At 47.7% G+C, this 18,776-nt stretch overlaps 1 protein-coding gene across 8 annotated transcripts in view; it reads left to right on the top strand.

Moving 5' to 3' along the window:
• The window catches only part of Ralgps1 (Ral GEF with PH domain and SH3 binding motif 1), a 235,391-nt gene that overhangs the window by 176,671 nt on the left and 39,944 nt on the right, over positions 1 to 18,776 (top strand). For all 8 annotated transcript variants that reach the window (XR_008719384.1, XM_055600981.1, XM_055600980.1 and 5 more), the window contains exon 9: positions 17,570 to 17,707. Coding sequence is in view for 7 of the 8 variants with exons in the window: in XM_055600981.1 (XP_055456956.1) it covers positions 17,570 to 17,707 (138 nt within the window). In the remaining variant the exon portion in view is untranslated. The remainder of the gene's footprint in view (positions 1 to 17,569; positions 17,708 to 18,776) is intronic.

Here is an 18,776-nt window from a genome sequence, read left to right on the forward strand (position 1 = left end):
CTTTCTGTCCCAGGCAGCCTCTTTTATTTTGAGGCAGGGTCTGGTGTTTGCCAGATTTGTCTCACTCTCACTACGAAGCCAAGGATGACCTTGAACTTTTGGTCTCCTAGAATTGTAGGATTACAGGCACGCACCACCATGTCTGGGAGCTGGGAATTGAATCCAGGGTGTCTTGCACACTAGGCAGGCACTCTACCAGCTGAGACATACTCCCAGCCCAGCTCAGGCATCTTCCTCCCAATCCCACCTTTGCCTTGTTCAGTGACTGTCAGACTAGAGGGGGGAGTCCTGGGAGGTGTTGGCTCTCTGTAGGTGCTCTTGAACTCTAGTGCAGTCATAGGTATGGTGGATCTTGAACGAGATCTGGGGCTTGGCTCTGCCACATGCCAGATCTGCAGCTTCAGATAGGTTATAGAACCTCCCAACCCTTGTTTTCCTTATTTGGAAAATCTATGTAAGGGCAGTGACTGGGGCAAGACATGGGCTTCTCCTTGTTAGTTGCCGTCACAATTTACTTAAATAACGATCCTCGCCATGCCATTGTTTACCACCCAACGCCTCTGAGGGCCCTACAGAAGCAAGGGCTATCTTGGCCTGGGGAACACAATGGGCTCCTCAAGACATGCTTGTTGACTGAAGAAGCAACATTCTTCGCACGATGTTTCAGAAACATAAATGCTAGCGGCTGTTCCCTGACGCTGCAGCAGCTGCTGCTGTTAGGTTTCTCATTATTATTGATTTATGAAAAACTTTCCTAAGGTAGCTCTGACTCTCAAAATAGCCATGCAGGGTTGGGATGCTCATCTTACAAGTGCTGAGCACAGAGAGTCTGGTTTGTTGTGGGGCATTTAAGTGAGGACTACCAGCCTGTCACTGCCCAAGTCACCTCATAGGAAGAAGCCCATCAGGAGCCAGGCCACTCGTGACATGATACTTTCTGAGAGACTACAGCTTAGGAATAAGCACATTTTGTGGGAGGTTGAAAAGTTCTCACCTAGGTTTGGTGTGTCCAGAATTTCTCTTGCTCACATGACTAGACTTTTCAGTTCTTACACGGGAGGACTCCCCAGCTGCGATCCACAATGGTGCTTTATGTACATCCCTATGGGGCCAACTCCCAGCTGGCTGTGGGGCTTTGGTGGGAGGAAGAGAGAATACATACAGGTATGTCATCAGTGACAGGCACTGTGCCTGAGGGTCCTCACTGTAGTGTATGAGCTGGTACAGAACTGGCAGAGACTTGGTGAGTGGAGCCTGCTTGGTTCAGCCAGCTGCTTGGTGAATGGAAAAATTAATACATTAGTGGATGAATGGCATGCTGTATACCGGATAGCTCTGATTTTGGTACATCTCAAGGAGGCAGAGTAGGGAGGAGCAAGCTGCTGTCTAGGCAGGCATGGCCCATTTGGGCCTCCCTATGGACACAACAAGATGTGGGGCTAAAGAAAGGTGTGTGTGGTGTGGGGAGAGGAGTTACGGCATGCATCTGTTCTTTGCAACTTAGGCCTTCCATCTCTACTGATGTCACCAGCAGTGCAGCGCAGGGGAGGTCCATGCCTTGCTTCATTTCATCCTTGCCTTGCAGGACCAAAGCCCTCATCTCTGGTTCCCTGATCCTGAGGCCAAAGCATGGTTAGAGGGCCAGTGAAGTGTCCTTGTGCCACTGGGAACAAGCCAACAGGAGCTGGCTCTCCCTGTAGACCTCTTGGCTCCAGAGCCCCACCCTTTCTAGGTTGGCTTCCTACTGGCCACTTGATGCCGGAGCAGCTGCTCTCTTTCATGCGCTTGGCTGGCCTCCCACTCCCAAACCCAGGCTTGTTGACTGGCCTCCACTGGTACGTTATTGTCCACTTCCAGTGCCTGAGATGAAAGGTCTCTCTGGCCTGGTCTGTACATGCAAGGTAGTGCTTATCCCTGAGTGGAGGCTCTTCCTGAAGGAAGCTTTTGGGTCTGAGTACCTGTGCCCAGCAACCTGGAGGAGCCAGGCTCCAGAAGCCAGCAGCAGCTGTAAATTCAGCTTCTGAGCTCTTGGTTACATACACACTTAGAACTGAGTCATAGGTCCTGTGCTGGCCAAAGACATTTCCAGTCCCCAGAAGGGCCTCACCCTCCAGAACCTGACTTAGGGTCACACAGGTCAGGGGCCATAGGACCCAGTACCTGGCATGGCTTTGACACTGAAAGTCCATGACTAAAATGCAGACCCGTGGAGCCACTAGCCATGGCTCACCAGCCGTCTGAGAGCAGGATTGTAGCCAACCTGGGCCAAAGTGTGGCTCTTCTGATTCCTGGCTGGGGAGACTTTGGAAAGCACTTCTGAGTCTGCCCTCCTCAGGGTCAGTGGGTGTTGATGCTTCCCTTGCGAGCTGTGGGTAGATCAGCGAAAGATAAGATTCTCCGAGACCCAGAATCTGGTTCAGAGTCAGTTTTCCAAGGGCACAGGGCTACCCTGTCACACAGGGCTGGAACAAAGCAGAATAAAACAGTCCTGCCTGTGGATCAGCTCTTATGCTCCAGAATCAGACCTAGGGTACAGTTTGCCACACACTCACTGTGTGACCTTAGACAAGCCTCTGAGCCTCATTTTCTCAAGGCTCCATGAGATAATGCAGGCATAGGTCTCAGCTCCAAGCTCAGTGGCTCCCATCACCAGCCCTAACTTCTGCTGGTGTGCAGCCATGCTTCCTCTCTGTGCTCTGAGGCTGTGCTCTTGATATGGGAGCCTCCTTTGAGCCCTAACTATCCTGGAGTCCCTGTGTGTGGACTGTGGTTTCTCCAGCTCAGCCAATTACTCCTTTCTCAGCATGGCCCTGCAGTGGGCTCTAAAGCCTCCCAGAGAATCTGGTGGCCCCAGGCCACGCGCTGATACCATACTGTTGTCAGCCTTGATAGATGCTTCCTGTAGGGCATGGGCAGGACTAGGCACACTCCTGTTTCCCACGATTGCAGTATATGTTTGAAGTAGACACAAAGCGCGGTTGGCCCACCAGAAACTGGCCTGCATAGAAATGGTCTACCTTGTGTGACAGCGACATCCATCCTCAGAGCCTATCATTGTCACCCAGATCACATACAGCCCTCAAAGCTCCTGAGTGCTTGTTTTATGGCCCAGGGGTATGGGCAGCCTTCCAGCCTTCACAGAACTCTCACAAGGCAGCGGACCTCAGATGTGATCCACTAATAGCGAACTCAGAGGCTGATGTCAGCTGCTCCTGGTCTGCAATGAATTATACACTTCCATGAATTTATATGGAAAAAATGAGCATTGACCACATTTTATGCTATCGGAAATCATACAGCACTTCTTTGGGTCTTTGTACCTAAGCACCATAATTAGTAAGGGAAAATATTTTTCTTCTTTAAAAAAGTCAAGCTGGGTATGGTAGCACAGGCATATAATCCCAGGACTTGGGATGTGGGAGCAGGAGTGTCGAGCAGTTCAAGGTCACTATCTGTAACACAGCCCGGCCTGTATGAGACTCTGTCTCAAAAACACAAAACAAATAAGCATATAAATAAATCAAAGCATTTAAAGCAATTGGCACATCACCCAACACATACTAACGTTTGTGGACAAACTGTCTTTCCTGCTTTCTTCTCACACAGGAAGCAGCTGGCAGGGCCAGTATTTAATTTCCCTGCCAGCCTGGTGGAATTTGAAGTTCCGTTCAAGCAGATCAAAGAGAGCCCCGAAACTTGCTTGGACTACCAGGGGTCACCATTATGGGTTTTTTGTTTTCTTGTTTCTCTGGACTTGTTTATTCACTTTTGGTTTTATTTTAATTCAGATGTTTAGCTAGGATATGCCTAGGGACAGCTCTTTTCTGTAACTGGCTGCGTTCTTCCGGGGGACAGGCTGTGCCCTGGTTAGCTCTCTGTTCACAGGACCCCAGTTTCCTTTACAGGTTTCTTCCCTCGACCTGTCCCATGACATTGGAGTGACTTTCCAGGTTGGCCCTCCACACCTGCCATGCAAGTTCCCGTGGTACCAACTTGGCTCCCTGTTCCCTCTGACGTTGTTTCAGTTCAGGGGTTTGTTTGTTTGTTGTTTGTTTGTTTTTGCAATGTTAGGGAGCTAAACCCAAGCTTCATGCCTGTTAGGGCAAAGCATCATGCCACTGAGCTGTTCCCCTGCCTTAATTCTTTAGTGTGGTTTAACTGTCTGTTAGTTTTTTTCTTCTAACCTGGCCTTACGGTTTCATCCCTGCCGGTCACCTATCCCAGAAGCCTTGTCTTCTTGTGCCGTGTTTCTAACACTGATCCCCAGAGCTCGGACCAAGCTGATGAGAGGCTAGACTCGCCCTACTTCTGTGGCCTCAAGGCTCGCTGCTGCCCATGATGTGCTAGTATTTTTCCATGTCCTTTGTTGGGTTTTCTTTCCATGGACTGTATCCTTGGATGTGGTGAAATCTGCTGGGCTTTGAGGTTTATCAGCAGACAGGCATTTGGGTTTCCCTCTGGGCACACTCCCATCTTCTCTTGCCAGTAGCAACCACAAAGGCATGTGAGCAGAGGGAACACAAAGCACTCCAAAAGCCCAGGTCACCTCCTGCTGGGCAGCCCTTTGTCTCTGCCCAAGCTTTTTAGTCTTTCTAGCCCTGAATACCTGAGACCAGAAACAAGCCCAGATGATCTCCGGAGTTGCTCAGCCTCTGCCCTGTATAACTGTCCTAACGTGCGTTGAGCTTATTTATAGATTCTAGCAATAACACCCCCACCCCAGTCTAAGTGAATGAGAGCCCTTCAGTCTCTTCTCTACAGGAAATTTAGACAGCCTGTGGGGAGGCTCTGAGGTGTTGCTGTTGTTTTGCAAGTAGCTTTACCGAGTGTCCATTCTGCCCCAATGCTCCAGCAGTTCCTTAATGTGTATCACCTCCTGAGTCTCCGTGCAGGCCTGTGAGAGCTATGGACATCTGCAGAACCAATCGTGAACACACATACCTGGTGCTCCCACATCTTCCTATAGTGTGTGTGTGGACTTCTGAGCATCAGACATGATTGCAGCCACCAGGTTCCTGCACTGGAATTCTGTGTGGGCGGTGACCTGAAGCGGGCCACCTAATGTCTCCGGAGTTAAGGAAAGGCAGAGGTAGGGAAGAAAGGGTACCTTAGCAGATGCCACAGATGTCAGAGACACAACTAATCTATTTTCTGTCTCATCTAAGGATGTTAAGTTTTCATATGTTTTGTGCCTCTTTCAAATGCTTCTCTTCATCAGGCGATTGGTTCAGGGGCCACGCTTTGTCTGGTGTTCTGCTACTGTGTCTAGGATATGGGAGCCACTCTAAATATTGGTACCAGCAATACCTTTGTCGGTGACAGTGAACATCACCAAGTGAGCTGTGTCCTTGTAGCTTCCCCTCCCCACAGTGACCTGTCACTTACCCTCAGGCTCTTGGCCTTTTCCAATTGGCTAGCAGTCATGCTTCCCTGCCACTGTGGCCACTGTGCTTACCACAAAGCGTTCTCTGATGGGGTAGCAAGGGCTATCCTGATGGTGGCAGTGTTAACACCAAACCCTGCTGGACAACAGCATGCTGTAAGGAGAAAGTAGAATGGGGTAAAATTGGTGTGGGATAAATAGCCAAAGAAATAGGACAGGTTTCCAGGAGGTAATAACCAGGAGTCCAGAGCCCAGGGGTTTAAGGTTGTTGGGTCACTGTCCAAGGAAATTGAGTTCTGGTACACAAGGGGTACAGATGTGGTTGGGCCTTCCAGTCTACAGCCCAATGAAGCCAGTGATGGCCCAGTGACAAACCAGTCACAATACTAGTTTCTTCAGGCGCCCCCTGCTGGTTGGGTTACAGCCCTTGCTCATAGGAGTGGGTTTGGAAGCAAGGACAGGCCTGGGCCTGCTAGATTTGACTGAGCAGCAGTTTCTTGCCCATAGTGCCCTGGAGAAGGGTGGGGCTCATGGAGATAGCCTTGCTGTACTGTACCACCACAGGTGGCTCTCCTAAAACCTTCCGGAGGGGACTTGCAACGTATCCTTTCACTATGAAGAAAAACAGGGGACCCAAAACCCCTAATTCTGACAACCACAAATAAGTGAGTATAGGTAGAGGGCCTGAGGAGGCCTTCAGGACTTCACTGCTGTGAGATCAGAAGGAAGTTCGCTCTAAGAAAGTAAAGATCAGTTTGGATCTAGCCAGACCTCCAAAAATCTGCTGCTCATTTTCCAGAGAATGCAGGGAGATTGATGACGGAGGCCCAGAACATGGGATCAGTTACAGTCTCCATTTGGTCATGAATAAAGCTGACAGCTTTCTTATTTTTGTGTAGTTAAAGACTAGGCACCAAGTGGCCACAGATCCATGAGTGTATTAGGGGAAAATGGAAAATACTTTGTCAACTAAAGCAGCCGTCTGTGAGCTCACTCTCTGGCTGGGATCCTGATGGCCTGGGACGTTCGGGGAGCCTTTCTGTGCACAGTAGCAGATCTCAGAGCCAGCACTGGAAAGGCAAGCTTGGGAGTGTTTTCCTTGGCATGTGGCAGCCTCCGTTCTACCCAGTGTAGATGCAGGTTTCCGAGGCTTTTCACTTTGGGAGTCATCTTCCATTTCCTTTGATGATGTTTGCACCTCTGGATGCTCTTTATAGCACTCAGAGAAGTCAGGTTAGCTTGGAGATGGCAGGGTGACTATGGAGTGGGTGCTAGCAGTGGCAGCCATTCTCTTCCACCCAGCGGTAGAAGTTAAGGGTCAGATAAAGACTTGTACGTACACATAAAGCCTCGGTGTTGGGTCCAATTGGATACAGTTTTCTGAGCCCTGGACTGTACATCTTGATGGTGGGTCTGAAGAATGTAGTGCCAGGCGCACATAGCCTTGACCTGTGAGCATGGTATCCATGCTATGTCAAAAGAAGGGCCAGTATAGCCCAAGAGCACAGTAAGAGACAGGAGGTAAAGGGAGTCTGTGGGTCAGCAGTCCATCAGAGAGAATGGAGAGGCAGCCCAGGGGCCAGAAAAACCTCTCTATCTGCTGAGGAGGGAAAGTCATCAGGTGGCTCTGGTGGGCTAGGGACAGTGCTAGGGATTGAAAAAGATCACAGGGTGCAGAGATGATTAGCCTTGGATAACCTGGTGCAGGTGGATGGGGGAGAAGATGAAGAAGGGCCTCTGTAAAGAGGCCATAGCAAATGGATGTGGTCCTCCTGTCTAGCTCTGATGACCAAGCCCTCAACCAAGAGCTGAGGATGCTCAAAAAAAGTCACTTGCCAAAAGGTGCTTCTTTCTTTGTTGATGGAGAGGAAGGGAGGAGGAAGGGAAGGAAGGGAGGAAAGGAAGGGAAGGAAGTTCTTCCAGGTGGATGTTAGGATGCAGTTCAGATTTTGTAAAGTATATGCACTAATGGAGACACACCCTCCTCCTCATTCATCTTTTAGAGGAGCCCAGAGGAACTTAAGAATCATGACATCTGAACATGAACAGGGCAGTCTTTGACCTCCTGGTGAGATTGAGCCTTCCCGTCTAGCAATATTATTATTTATTTTATCACTTATTTACATCTGATTTTATGTTCTTGAATCTTTATAAGATTCTTGCATTCTTTGAGAATTTCATACAGTATATTTTGATTATATTTACCTTCCTTATCCAACTACTCCTATGCCCACCCCCACCTCCCTAACCCACCCAACTCTGTGTTATCTTTTTTTTTTAAACCCATCAAATCTACTTTGTGCTGCCAAATAATCCTGCATATAGAGCCATGCAATGTGGTTGACCTACCGAAGGCCACACCATCATAAAGAAAACGTCCCCCCCCCCCCCCATCCCCCAGCATCAGTTGCTGATAGCTCTTGAGCTGGGACTTTGTGTCTACCTCCCACTTCCGCACGGGGGTTTTGTCTGGCTTGAGCTTGCTAGGTCTTCTGTGTCTGTTACAACCGCTGTGAATTCATGTGTGGGACAGCTCTGTTGTGTCCAGAGAACTGTTTCATCATAGCTCTCTACCACCCAGGACTCTTAGAACCTTCCTGCCCCCTCTCTGAGATGATCCCCGAGCCGAGCCTCGGAAGGAGGGTTGTCATACAGGTTTGGCATGTAGGGCTGAGTATTCCGCAGTGCCTTACTCTTCGTGTTGGCCAGTTGTGGGTCTTAAAAGTGTTATTCTTTGTTGGTTTTGATTTTACTCATGGAAGTTTTGTGTTCTCCCCTGAGAGTGGGGAAACAGAAAAGATGAAGAGATGCGATTGTTTACTTAGTGTGTGTGTGCGCAGACCCACGTGGGGCCCACAGCACAACTGTCAGCTTGTTTTTCCTCTTGTAGCACGTGGTTCCAGGGATGGAACTCGGGGACACAGGCCCCGCAGCAAGCATCTTGCCCACTAAGCCATCTCCTAGCCCCACCCCTTTATTTCAAGAACATGGATTTTTCAAAGAGGGAGTAATAAGCCTGGAAATTTTCACAGTGAATTTTAATAACGTGGTATAACTTTTTATCTAGTGTTTACGTGTAGACATGTACTCATTTCTTTTTGCGTTTACTTCTAGAAGCTTGATATTTTTTCTTGTCTGTTTTTCTGTCACGTTTTCCACATGGTGACTGTTGGCATGTGAATGGTGCTGGTGTTTCGGTTTGACATTTACTCTATAATTCGGACTAATGTTTCTTCAGTTACTACCCTCAGTTGTCTCGTTATATAACTGTTATCGTAGCTAATCACATTATCTGCAAACGATGGCGGTGCCGTATGCACCTCTCATTACTTCACGAGTTTCTTCTGTTTTATCCCATTGGCGTGTGCGACACTCTCCACTTGTCCCTACTTACTAAGACTTCAATATTAGCAATACCCCTTAGGGTTTTGTTCTTGTTTTGGTTTTTGTTTGTTTGGTGGTTGGTTGGTGGTTTTTTTGTTTTATTTTTGTTGTTGGTTTTGGTCTTTTGAGGGGTTCTCTGTGTATCCCTGGCTGTCCTGGAACTCTGTAGACCAGTCTGGCCTCAAACTCACGGAGATCACCTGACTCTGCCTTCTGAGTGCTGGGATTACAGGTGTGTGCCACCACCACCCAGCTGTTCAGTGTTCTAACACTCATCTCTTATCAAATTGAAGAAGTCTGCTTTCCAGGGAATTTTTAAGAATGGAATTAAAGGTGTCAAAATCATTTTAGCATCCTCAAGATCTCATGATGCAATAAGATTGTCCTTTTGAAATAAACCTGTCTGGGGTTAGGGATTTAGCTCAGTGGTAGAACACTTGCCTAGCAAGTGCTCAGGCCCTGGGTTCGGTCCTCAGCTCTGGGAAAAAAAAAAAAAGTTACAAAAAAAACTCCCTGTCTGGCTTATTAGTATTTTAGTATTTTGATTAGTTTATGAACTTATTTGAAATACTTTATTTTGGGGGCTGGAGATATGGCTCAGAGGTTAAGAGCACTGGTTGTTCTTCCAAAGGTCCTGAGTTCAATTCCCAGCAACCACATGGTGGCTCATAACCATCTATAATGAGCTCGGTGTCCTCTTCTGGTGTGCAGGTGTTCATGCAGGCAGAGCGCTGCATACATAATAAATAAATAAATAAATAAATAAATAAATAAATAAATAAATCTTAAAAAGGAAATATTTTAGTTGTTTTACATGTATGTTGATACATGTTTCTGTTGGTGTGTGCATGTGTATGTGGGCATGCATGGTAGCAGCAGCATGGCCCATGGATGGGCAGATGGAAACACAGACCAAGGCTATCTGCATGGCCTTCGGTAGTCATACAGGCCACAGACACCAACATAGCCCTAGTTGCAGCAGCACCATGGACCCAGACACGGCCCAGGCAAAGCATGGACCACAGACATCATCATGGCCTCAGGTGGCAGTGCAGGCCTCTCGCATAAGTCTCTTATTCTCATTACCATCTCACCAGTGATGCCCGTTCACTGCAAACAGAAGCTTCTCGAGAGTAGCTCAGGTCTATGGGTAGAAATAGATATTTAGAAAAAATTTTTTTAATTTTTTAAATTTTATTTTATTATGTACATAATGCTCTGTCTGAATGCCAGAAGAGGGCACCAGATCTCATTGTAGATGGTTGTGAGCCACCATGTGGTTGCTGGGAATTGAACTCAGGACCTCTGGAAGAGCAAGCAGTGCTCTTAACGTCTGAGCCATCTCTCCAGCCCTAGAAACAATTTTTAAAAAGGGAATTGGAACTATTTTAACTTCTCTACAACACCTGGAATCATGTCCCCCTCTCATCCTACTTACAAGCCAGTCTGTTTTGTTTCATTTCCCCTTATTCAAACATAGTGAAGACTTGACTGCTTTATTTTTTCTTCTTCTTCTTTTTTGGTTTCTCAGATACAATTTCTCTCTGTAGCCCTGGCTGTCCTGGAACTCTCTCTCTAGACCAAGCTGGCCTCAAAATCAGAGATCTGCCTGCTTCTGCCTCCCGTGTTCTGGGATGACAGCCATGTGCCACCACCACTCCCCCCCCCCCAAAGTTAAACCTCACCTTTATTTATCACTTCTAATTTTAAAAATTTACGGGCCAACAGGATGGCTTACTGAGGAAAGGCACTTGCCAGCAAGGCTGACCACCTGAGTTCCATCTTAATACCCTACATGGTGGGAAGTGAGAGCTTGCTTGTGCCAGATGCCTTCTGATTTCCTCATGTACCTCATATGTGCACATGCACGCACACATACAGAGATAAATAAGTGTAAAATTTTAAAGCTATTTCTGCTTTTGTGTTTTCACTGGTGCTCCTTTTGTTTTTATTTCTATAAAATAAATAGTTTCCTTTTTAGCTCAAGTGTTTAATTTAAGTATTTGCAGCTGCATTTCTTTTCTCCCAGTTACATGACTTTGCATCATATGTGGATAGTTTGTGATTTTCTTTCTTCTCTGAACAATTTGGTGGGGTACCCCCCTTCAGTGTAGTTATTTTATAAAATTTGTTTTCACTCCCAGGGCAGAGGAGGAAATGGAATTGCTCCAGACCCACCAACCACATGGGTTCTGAGTGTGGGAGGTATGATTTCTCCCGGAGGAAAATCAGGGCTGTTTCCAGGAGTGAGGAGTAGGGTGTTGGACAGACCAACGCGTCAGCTTCTTTTCTTTTGCCAATAAAGTTATTGAAGGATCAAGTGAGATAGTTTATATAGCATAGTGTCCAGCACAAAACAAGCCCAATAACAGTTAGCAGATGGACACCTCCCCTCAGCCTCTGAGTGCGGATCTGAGCCAGCACATGCTATGCCTCATGGTTCTCTGGGGGCTTTCTGACTCACAGTCATCGGCCTCTTCACACCTGTAGATCTCCAGTTCCTAATCAAGCCTCAAGGAAACCTGAGGTTGTGTCCTCATTTCACCTAGGCAGTCTGTAGGGGATGTGAATCTCCCACACCCCATGGTTCTGTCCTGGCTACAGGACTGTGCCCACGTGCCTTTTCGATCACTAATGAGGCCGCGTGCTCAACCAGAAACCATGGCCTCTCTCATGACACGTGACTGCCAGTTCAGGGCCCTTGCTGAAGGCCTGGGAAGCATTTGTCTCCTGGCAGTCAGAGGCCACAGACTTCCCATAAGACTCACTCTAAATGAGGATTCATTCTGAAGCCCCCAGTTTGCATGGTGGATGGTAATTGGCAGGCATTAATTAATACAATTGTATCCATCCTCTCAGGGAGCCGAGGCAGCTTGCAGACAGTGGGTCTGCTTGGTGCCGTCTTCAAAACCAACGCAAACCACGCAAACTCTAATGAGCAGGCACTCTGTTATTTCATTTGGAATTTACCAGGGTGGTTTATGGGGTGGAACCACACAAGTGTAGCTCTGGGTGCCAGCTCCTCGTTTCTGAATTCTGAAAGTCATCTTTTCAGGCAGAGCAAAATGAGTGTGGAAAAAAGTCTTTCATCTCAGATTTTGAAAAAGAGAAAATAGAAAGCGGTAAAATGGAAAAGTAGTGCATTCTCCTGCCGAGCAGGTTTCTTTTCCCCTCGACACAGCAGAATTTTCCATATTGAAAAGATAGCTGTGTGAGAAAAACCAAAACCAGGCTGGGGCTGGAAGTGAGACAAGGCGGAGATGAGAGAACAAGGGTGCAGTGAGTTGTCCCTGGGCTTTCGGGGCACCTGGCCAGCTGTGGGCCTTGGCTCATCTGGAGTGCCCATTCCCAGGTTGCAGAAGGCCCGCTCAGCACCAAGCAGGGGTCCTCTTGGAAGGCTTCTTTGTCAGCAGGTACAAAGGTGGCCCAGGGCAGAAGTGAGGTCTGGAGAACCATTTGCCTCAAAGTGGGCATGGTCGTGGGACAGTGCTGGCTGGCTACTACCACATTTCTCACACCCCCAGCTCAAGCTGGCACCCTCCTCCTTGTGCCAGCCCATGGCTCCCAGTCCCCACCCCTAGGACTACTGTCAAGATAGGCCTGAATTCCCACCCCAATCTACTCAGAAGCTGGGGAGATTTGGTCCACTCCTTTTTCCTCCTAAGCCTCAGTTTCCAGTACAATGTGGTCAGTGAGAGTGGGGAGCTGTAAAGGGATTCTGAGACCAGCAGTGCCCCCCTGCCTTCATGATAGACAGTAGCTATTCCCATCCCTTGAGCCCTCCTCCACCCCACCCCACCCCACCCCTGCCTTGTGTCAGTCTCACAGTCTAGCCCAGTTCCTTGGCACCACTCATCCCCACTGCAGCCAAAGCCAGTGGCTGGTCCAATTACTGTCTGTGGTAGTGGGCCAGCAGCACACTGTCATCTGCAGCAGTCACTGTCTAAATAGGAACAGGAGCTGTACTATCCCAGTCCAGATGCGCTCCCAGCACTGGGTAGCTGCAGGGTGGTCCCATGTGGCTGGTGGCCGGGCACCTACCATCCATGGTTCTGGCAGTTGTAGCCAGACCATCCCTCCATGGACATCCCTATGCTACTCCTACTGGGGCTGTGTGGCAGAGCTGGCAGGGCCCCCAAGTCTGGGTGGGCCACTGATGTAAGACCTGAGACAGATGTGCTCAGGCAGGCCTGGTATGTATAACAGGAAGGAGTAGCCACAGCCTCCCTATAAGCCCCCGTGGAGAATGTTAATCCCAAAGTAGAAATGAAAAGAGCCATAGCCTCGGCACCCCCACCCCTGGTTCAGCTGTTGTGTGTCTCCATCCTGCCTCATTGGCTTCCAGGTACTCCAGGCTCCTGGCTGCAGTAAACAAAGACTAACTGTGGCAGCTGGACAGAGCTATATGTGAATCCTGTCTTGGCCACTGTCCAACTGTGTGGCCTCAGGAAAGCAAGGCAGCCTCTTCTGGCTTCTGTTCCTTTGTCTATAGAAGAGGGACTGTGGGTTCCTTGAAGCAGTATGGTCCTTAACACGGCAATGGTCTGGCCACATCTAGACTAGAATGTATTAAGTGCCAAGAAAACCTGAGTTTTGACAGGGTCTCATGAAACTTGGGCTTGATCTTGCTTCACACTCACTAAGTAGCTAAGGCTGACTCTGAATTCCTGATCCTCCTGCCTCCACCTTCAGAGTAGTGGGATTACAGGTTTATGCCATCATGCCCAGTTCATGGGGTACTGGGGATCAAACTACAGCTCTGTGCATGCCAGGCCAGCACTCCAGCAGCTGCGCCAGCCTCAGCCCCGCTATGACCATCTCTTGAGCTGATACTGTTCCTCAATTACAAGACAAGGGTGATGGGCAGCATCTCATATTGTTGTCTTCTGGGTTAGGTAGGACACGCCTTCATTCTCACGTTCACCAAGCAACTGTGTGTGCTCTGCTCTGAGGATTCGCTCTAGAAGCAGTGAGACCTGCTCCCAGGGCTTGAGGTCTTATGAGGAGTCCGCCATCAGGATTCAAGGGATGGGAAAAAGCATCTGGTTTATGTCTTAGGTATAGAAAGGCCTCCTGTGGTTGGCTAGTACAACACAGAAACGTCTCACACTGTTCATAAAAAAATGCACCATTTCTGCGGCCGTGTTTGTTGAGGGAGTTCAAGACTATTGAGGTGTCACTGTCTCAGCTTCCCAGCATTAGGGTCTCCTCGTGTACTCACCACTGTACTCAGGGCCTGAGGTACAGGCAGATGCTAGAGTCTGGGTGTTTTACAAAAGGAAATCAGGAATGGACTGTCTTATCCAGTGACGAGCCCTCCACCCCTCCACCAGGTGTGCTGAACTCCTGGCCTTGGTTTGTAGAGCACTACTCAGGAATGAGGCTTAGGGCCATACAGTCCTTTTGGTGCAATCTGAGTTTCCCAGTAGCGCTGTGTCTGAGCAAGGGCCACTGTGTGCTTTGGAGGCCAGTAGGATGACTATTGGAGCTCCGTCCCAGCAGAACTGGTGCAGATCCTAGTATGCAATGCCGAGTTGGGTACAGCCCTCATCTCTTCCCAGCCTCCTTCTCCCAGAGGTGATGGTCGAGGAAGGGACAGGGCTTTCCAGCAGGCCCAAGAAAACCTCCGTTCCCTCCCCCTGCTCTGTTCCGGGCTGAGCTGCTGCCTGGCCTCTGAGTCAGCCAGGCTGGAGTCTGCACACTGCATCTGGAAGCTCCCCACCCCATGGCTCACATCCCGCCACCCCCACACAGCACTGGGGGATGCTTTTTGTTGTGGTCGCAGCCATAATGGGATTTTCAGGATTGCCATGAATCCTCAGGGAGGTAACTGAGTTACATTTTTTGAAAAAGCGGAGGAAAAATTAAGTTCAAAAAGAAAGACTAAATCTGTGAATTCAAACCCACCACACTTAACTTAGAATGTTTACTCAAGAAAAATTATTACTAATTATTAAAATTTGGAAAACAGTACCACCAGAAGGAAAGGAAATGGACATGGCCCCTATGAGGAGTGCCAGCAGATGCTTCTGTGATTTAATGGTTTCCCGGAATAATGTGAAGCTATTTTAAAAGCAGACAAGTGACTCATGGTGCCCAGGACCAGAGGTCCTCCATGGTGGCAGGAAGCGTGAGCTGGAGGAGGAAGCCTAGGTTCCACTCCCATCTCTGTCACTTTCCAGCTGTGTGACCTCAAGCCAATTCCACATCCTCTCTGAGCTTCCTTTTCTTCCCTTACAGAGTGGGAGTTTGGAAGGATAAATCAGAAAAATGAGCATGTGTCTGGTGTGGTGGCGCACACCTTTGATCTCAACACTTGGAAGGCAGAGTCAGGCAGATCTCTGTGAGTTCTAGGCCATCGAGGCCAGCCTGGTCTGCAAAGCTAGGACAGCCAGGGCTACACAGAGAAACCCTGTGTAGTAAAGCTGGAAAAAAAAAAAGAAGATAAATATAGTGTTCTTATTGCTTCTTTAAACAGATTGTTTTATAACACAATTATGTAATTTATACAATACATATAAAGTATAACTATACAGTTAGATTTGTCAATTTGTAATATTTGACATTGGTCAGGATTTAGTGCACAAACATTTTGATAAAGTTAACTGAGATATTCGAAAACTAACATCATTTTCTGATTATGAAGGTCCCTTTAGGACTTAGTACATTTAAAGTCATTAAATGTAGAACTCTTATATTTTTCAAAGATTTATTTTTTTTATTTTAATTAGATGTATGTATATATATGTTGGGGCAGGTGCCACAGAATCCAGAGGCATCAGATCCCCCCAAAGCTGGAGTTATAGGCAGTTGCAACCTGCCTGTCATAGGTTCTGGGAACCAGACTTGGGTCTGCTGCAAGAGCAGTATCCATCTCTTGAAAGTAAGGGGAGAACCTTGAAAGCCTGGGCTGTGGACATAGAGGATATCAGTAGCTGCCTGCAGAGCTTTGGGCATCCCTGTATTTCACACAAGGATCATTTTTGTTTAAGTATTAAAGCTATGCAGACAGATTTTTAACTTTAGATCTATTTTTAACCTAGAAGTTTGTCTTGTGGGTGTACTTTCAATGGTTGGAATTTTTTTCTGTACTTCAGTCCTAGATGGAACATAGCAAGGTCAAAGAATGTGGATAACATGGCGCTGAGTTTTTTAACTTACTGGGCTTTCCTTGTGGTTGTAGCATGCCTGGATGGTTGCAGCTGTTTGTTTGCTTGCTTGCTTGTTTGTTTGTTTCCCGAGATGGGGTTTCTCTGGGACCAGCTTGTAGACTAGGCTGGCCTCAAACTCAGAGATCTACCTGCCTCTGCTTCTCAAGTGCTGGGATTAAAGGAGTGTACCACTATGGCCCGGACAGTTGTAGCATTTTTAAAATTTACTTTTTATCCCCAGTGGTTTCTTCCTTCATGTGTTTAAATGTTCTGTTGTTTCATGCATAGAAATTTGGAGTCTTCGCATCTTCTCCACCTAGTATGTTTTCATCCATGTCAGTCATTTATCTTTGTCTTGGTCATTTCTTTTTTCTGTCTTCAGTTCTGTGCATTGCTTCTACTGCCCATTCCTGGGCATTCATTATATGCTGGCATTGTTCATGGAGGGCTCCTGGAAGATACACCATCCACTTCCCTGTAATACCTCTGTAGTGCCAGATTTTAAAACTCTGTTTTATTTGGGATGTTTAGGCCTCTGTCCAACTCCCCGACCCTAGATAGGAGAAAGAAGGTTAGTAGGGAGAGGGATCACAGACCCCTTTACTTCTCCCGGCTGTTTAGGGTTGATGGGTTCTTTTGGGGCTGTGCCAGTTCTCCGTTAACAGTAAAAGCAGCCAGCAGTCTCCTCCAAGCCGCTGTGTTGAAGCGTCTCTCCCATGTCTCTTCAACCGCCACATTGTCTGTCTCTGGTCTCTCCAAACTTGCCACACTTTCTCTTTCTGAGCTCTCATATTTATTTCTCTCAAGAGTCCTAGACCACGCCCCTCTCCTTACTGAACAAGTTGGTTACCAGATGGCAAAGACCACACCCACAGGAGGCTGTGGACAAACTAAAGCCTAAACTAAAATCCCACACTTGGGATTAAAACAAAAACATTTACATAACATAACTGAGTTTTTAAAGAAACCAAAACTTCAACTATATATCCCCGGGTAATCTCCTGTACAGCTTTTTGGTCAGTCAACTGATAGCTTATAAAGGCTCAGCCTAAAGAGCCAGGCCGCTGCTCCTTCACCTTCTTGCTCAGGTGCCTGGACACCCCTCCCCAGCTCATAACTGGCCATCAGTGAACCATTTTTACATCATGTCTCATTTCTCAGAAGACATCTCTGCCTATCATTGGTTTCTCTATAGAGAAATATCTCATTCTTAACAACTTCTGTTCCTTCATTAGTTCATAATTGTATGCATGTGTGCACATGTGTGGGGCAGATAAACAAATAGCTAAACAAACAATTAAAACCCACAAAAGCTGTTCTCTTGGACATAGCGGCTTAGACCTAGTTATTAAGCTTCACCAGTCATTAAAGAATAGGCTGTTATTTCCTATTTGGACTATAGGTACAAAACCCTGTTGTTGAAAACTATGTAAATTAACATGCTAGAATCTGCCAACATCCATTTTGGCCATTGCTCAAATGTTTGGTGTATAGTTGAGCATGAAAAATGAATCAGTCAGAATTAAAATTCAAGTCCAAACAGTATGTTCAGCTTCCATAAGCTGCCCTTTGTCCCTTCCTGCAGAGTCCACTATTTAACTCTGGGGCTCATGATGCACCTTACCGTAATCAGTGTCTTCTTTAATCCCAGGAATCTACCTTCTGGACTTGATCTACATTGACTCTGCATACCCTGCCTCTGGCAGCATCATGGAAAACGAACAAAGATCCAACCAGATGAACAACATCCTCCGGATCATTGCGGATTTGCAAGTGTCCTGCAGCTATGGTTAGTACCTTACCACTGGAACTGTGAGATCTTGCCTTGTTGCGGTCTGGATCCAGCAACACAAGTCAAGTTAGCTCCACAAAGCTCCTGCTGTGATAGCCTGCGCTTTAGACTGGCCTAGGCCCCTTGTCCCTTTCCAGAGACTCTGCAGACCAGATGCTGCAGTTGTTTGGTTACACACGAGGAGCACACTTGGACCACTAAGATCACACATCCAGTGAGTGGCTTTTCCCAGGTCTGGATGGCTCTGAGTCATTTATCAAGGAAGAGCCTGGTGGGAAGCTCCCAGATAGTTCTTCAAGGGGATTTGGTCTAGATTCCTTCTGTCTGTGGCTCTTCCATCTGAGTCCCCTACAGGCTCTGCACTGTAGGGACTAGCAGAGGCAACAAGAAAGAAGCTGACAGGGGTAGTTTGTCGGCCAGACTTGTAAAGGGCACACATCACTTGTGCCATAGGAGGCTGGGCTCTGCCTAAATGGAGTGTGGCAGAGATATGGTAAGCAGCTTGTCAGGCTCTGCTGCCTATGGCAGGTGCAGGGAGAGCATGCTGGCAGGTGCTCGGCATACACAGAGAAGCTCACTGGAGACCTCCTATAACTGAGAATGCTGAGCAGGCCACCCATGTGGGCACGGATTTCGTACAACACCATGACCTTGGTGTGGAGGCTAAATGTGCATCAGGTGCCCCAGGTCTTTGTGAGAAGGAACAACGAACCAGGCAGGGAGCCTGCATTGTCAGGGAGAATGAAGAACAGAGCTGCAAGCTGTCCTCTCTGCTGAAGGTTTTCACAGCTGAGAAAGGAATAAAAGTCTGAGTGCACCAGAGAGGTGTGAGAAAAAAAAATCCAGTCCTATAGGGTGTGAGACAGCTGGCTCTTCTGCTTGGGAGGACCACAGGGAAGCCACTTCTCAGGTCAAGATAAGGTCCACGGCCTAGGCCAGCTGTCCTCTGAGGCCTGCACTCCCAGAGTGGCATGCTTGTTCTAGAGCCTCCAAACACTCTCGTTGCTGTCATTAACCAGCAGAGCAGCCACAGACTTAGCCTCAGAGTCACATAGGGAGCAAGTAT

The sequence above is a fragment of the Psammomys obesus genome, unplaced genomic scaffold (assembly GCF_907164565.1).
Source record: "Psammomys obesus unplaced genomic scaffold, mPsaObe1.curated_primary_1811, whole genome shotgun sequence".
NCBI lineage: Eukaryota > Metazoa > Chordata > Mammalia > Rodentia > Muridae > Psammomys > Psammomys obesus.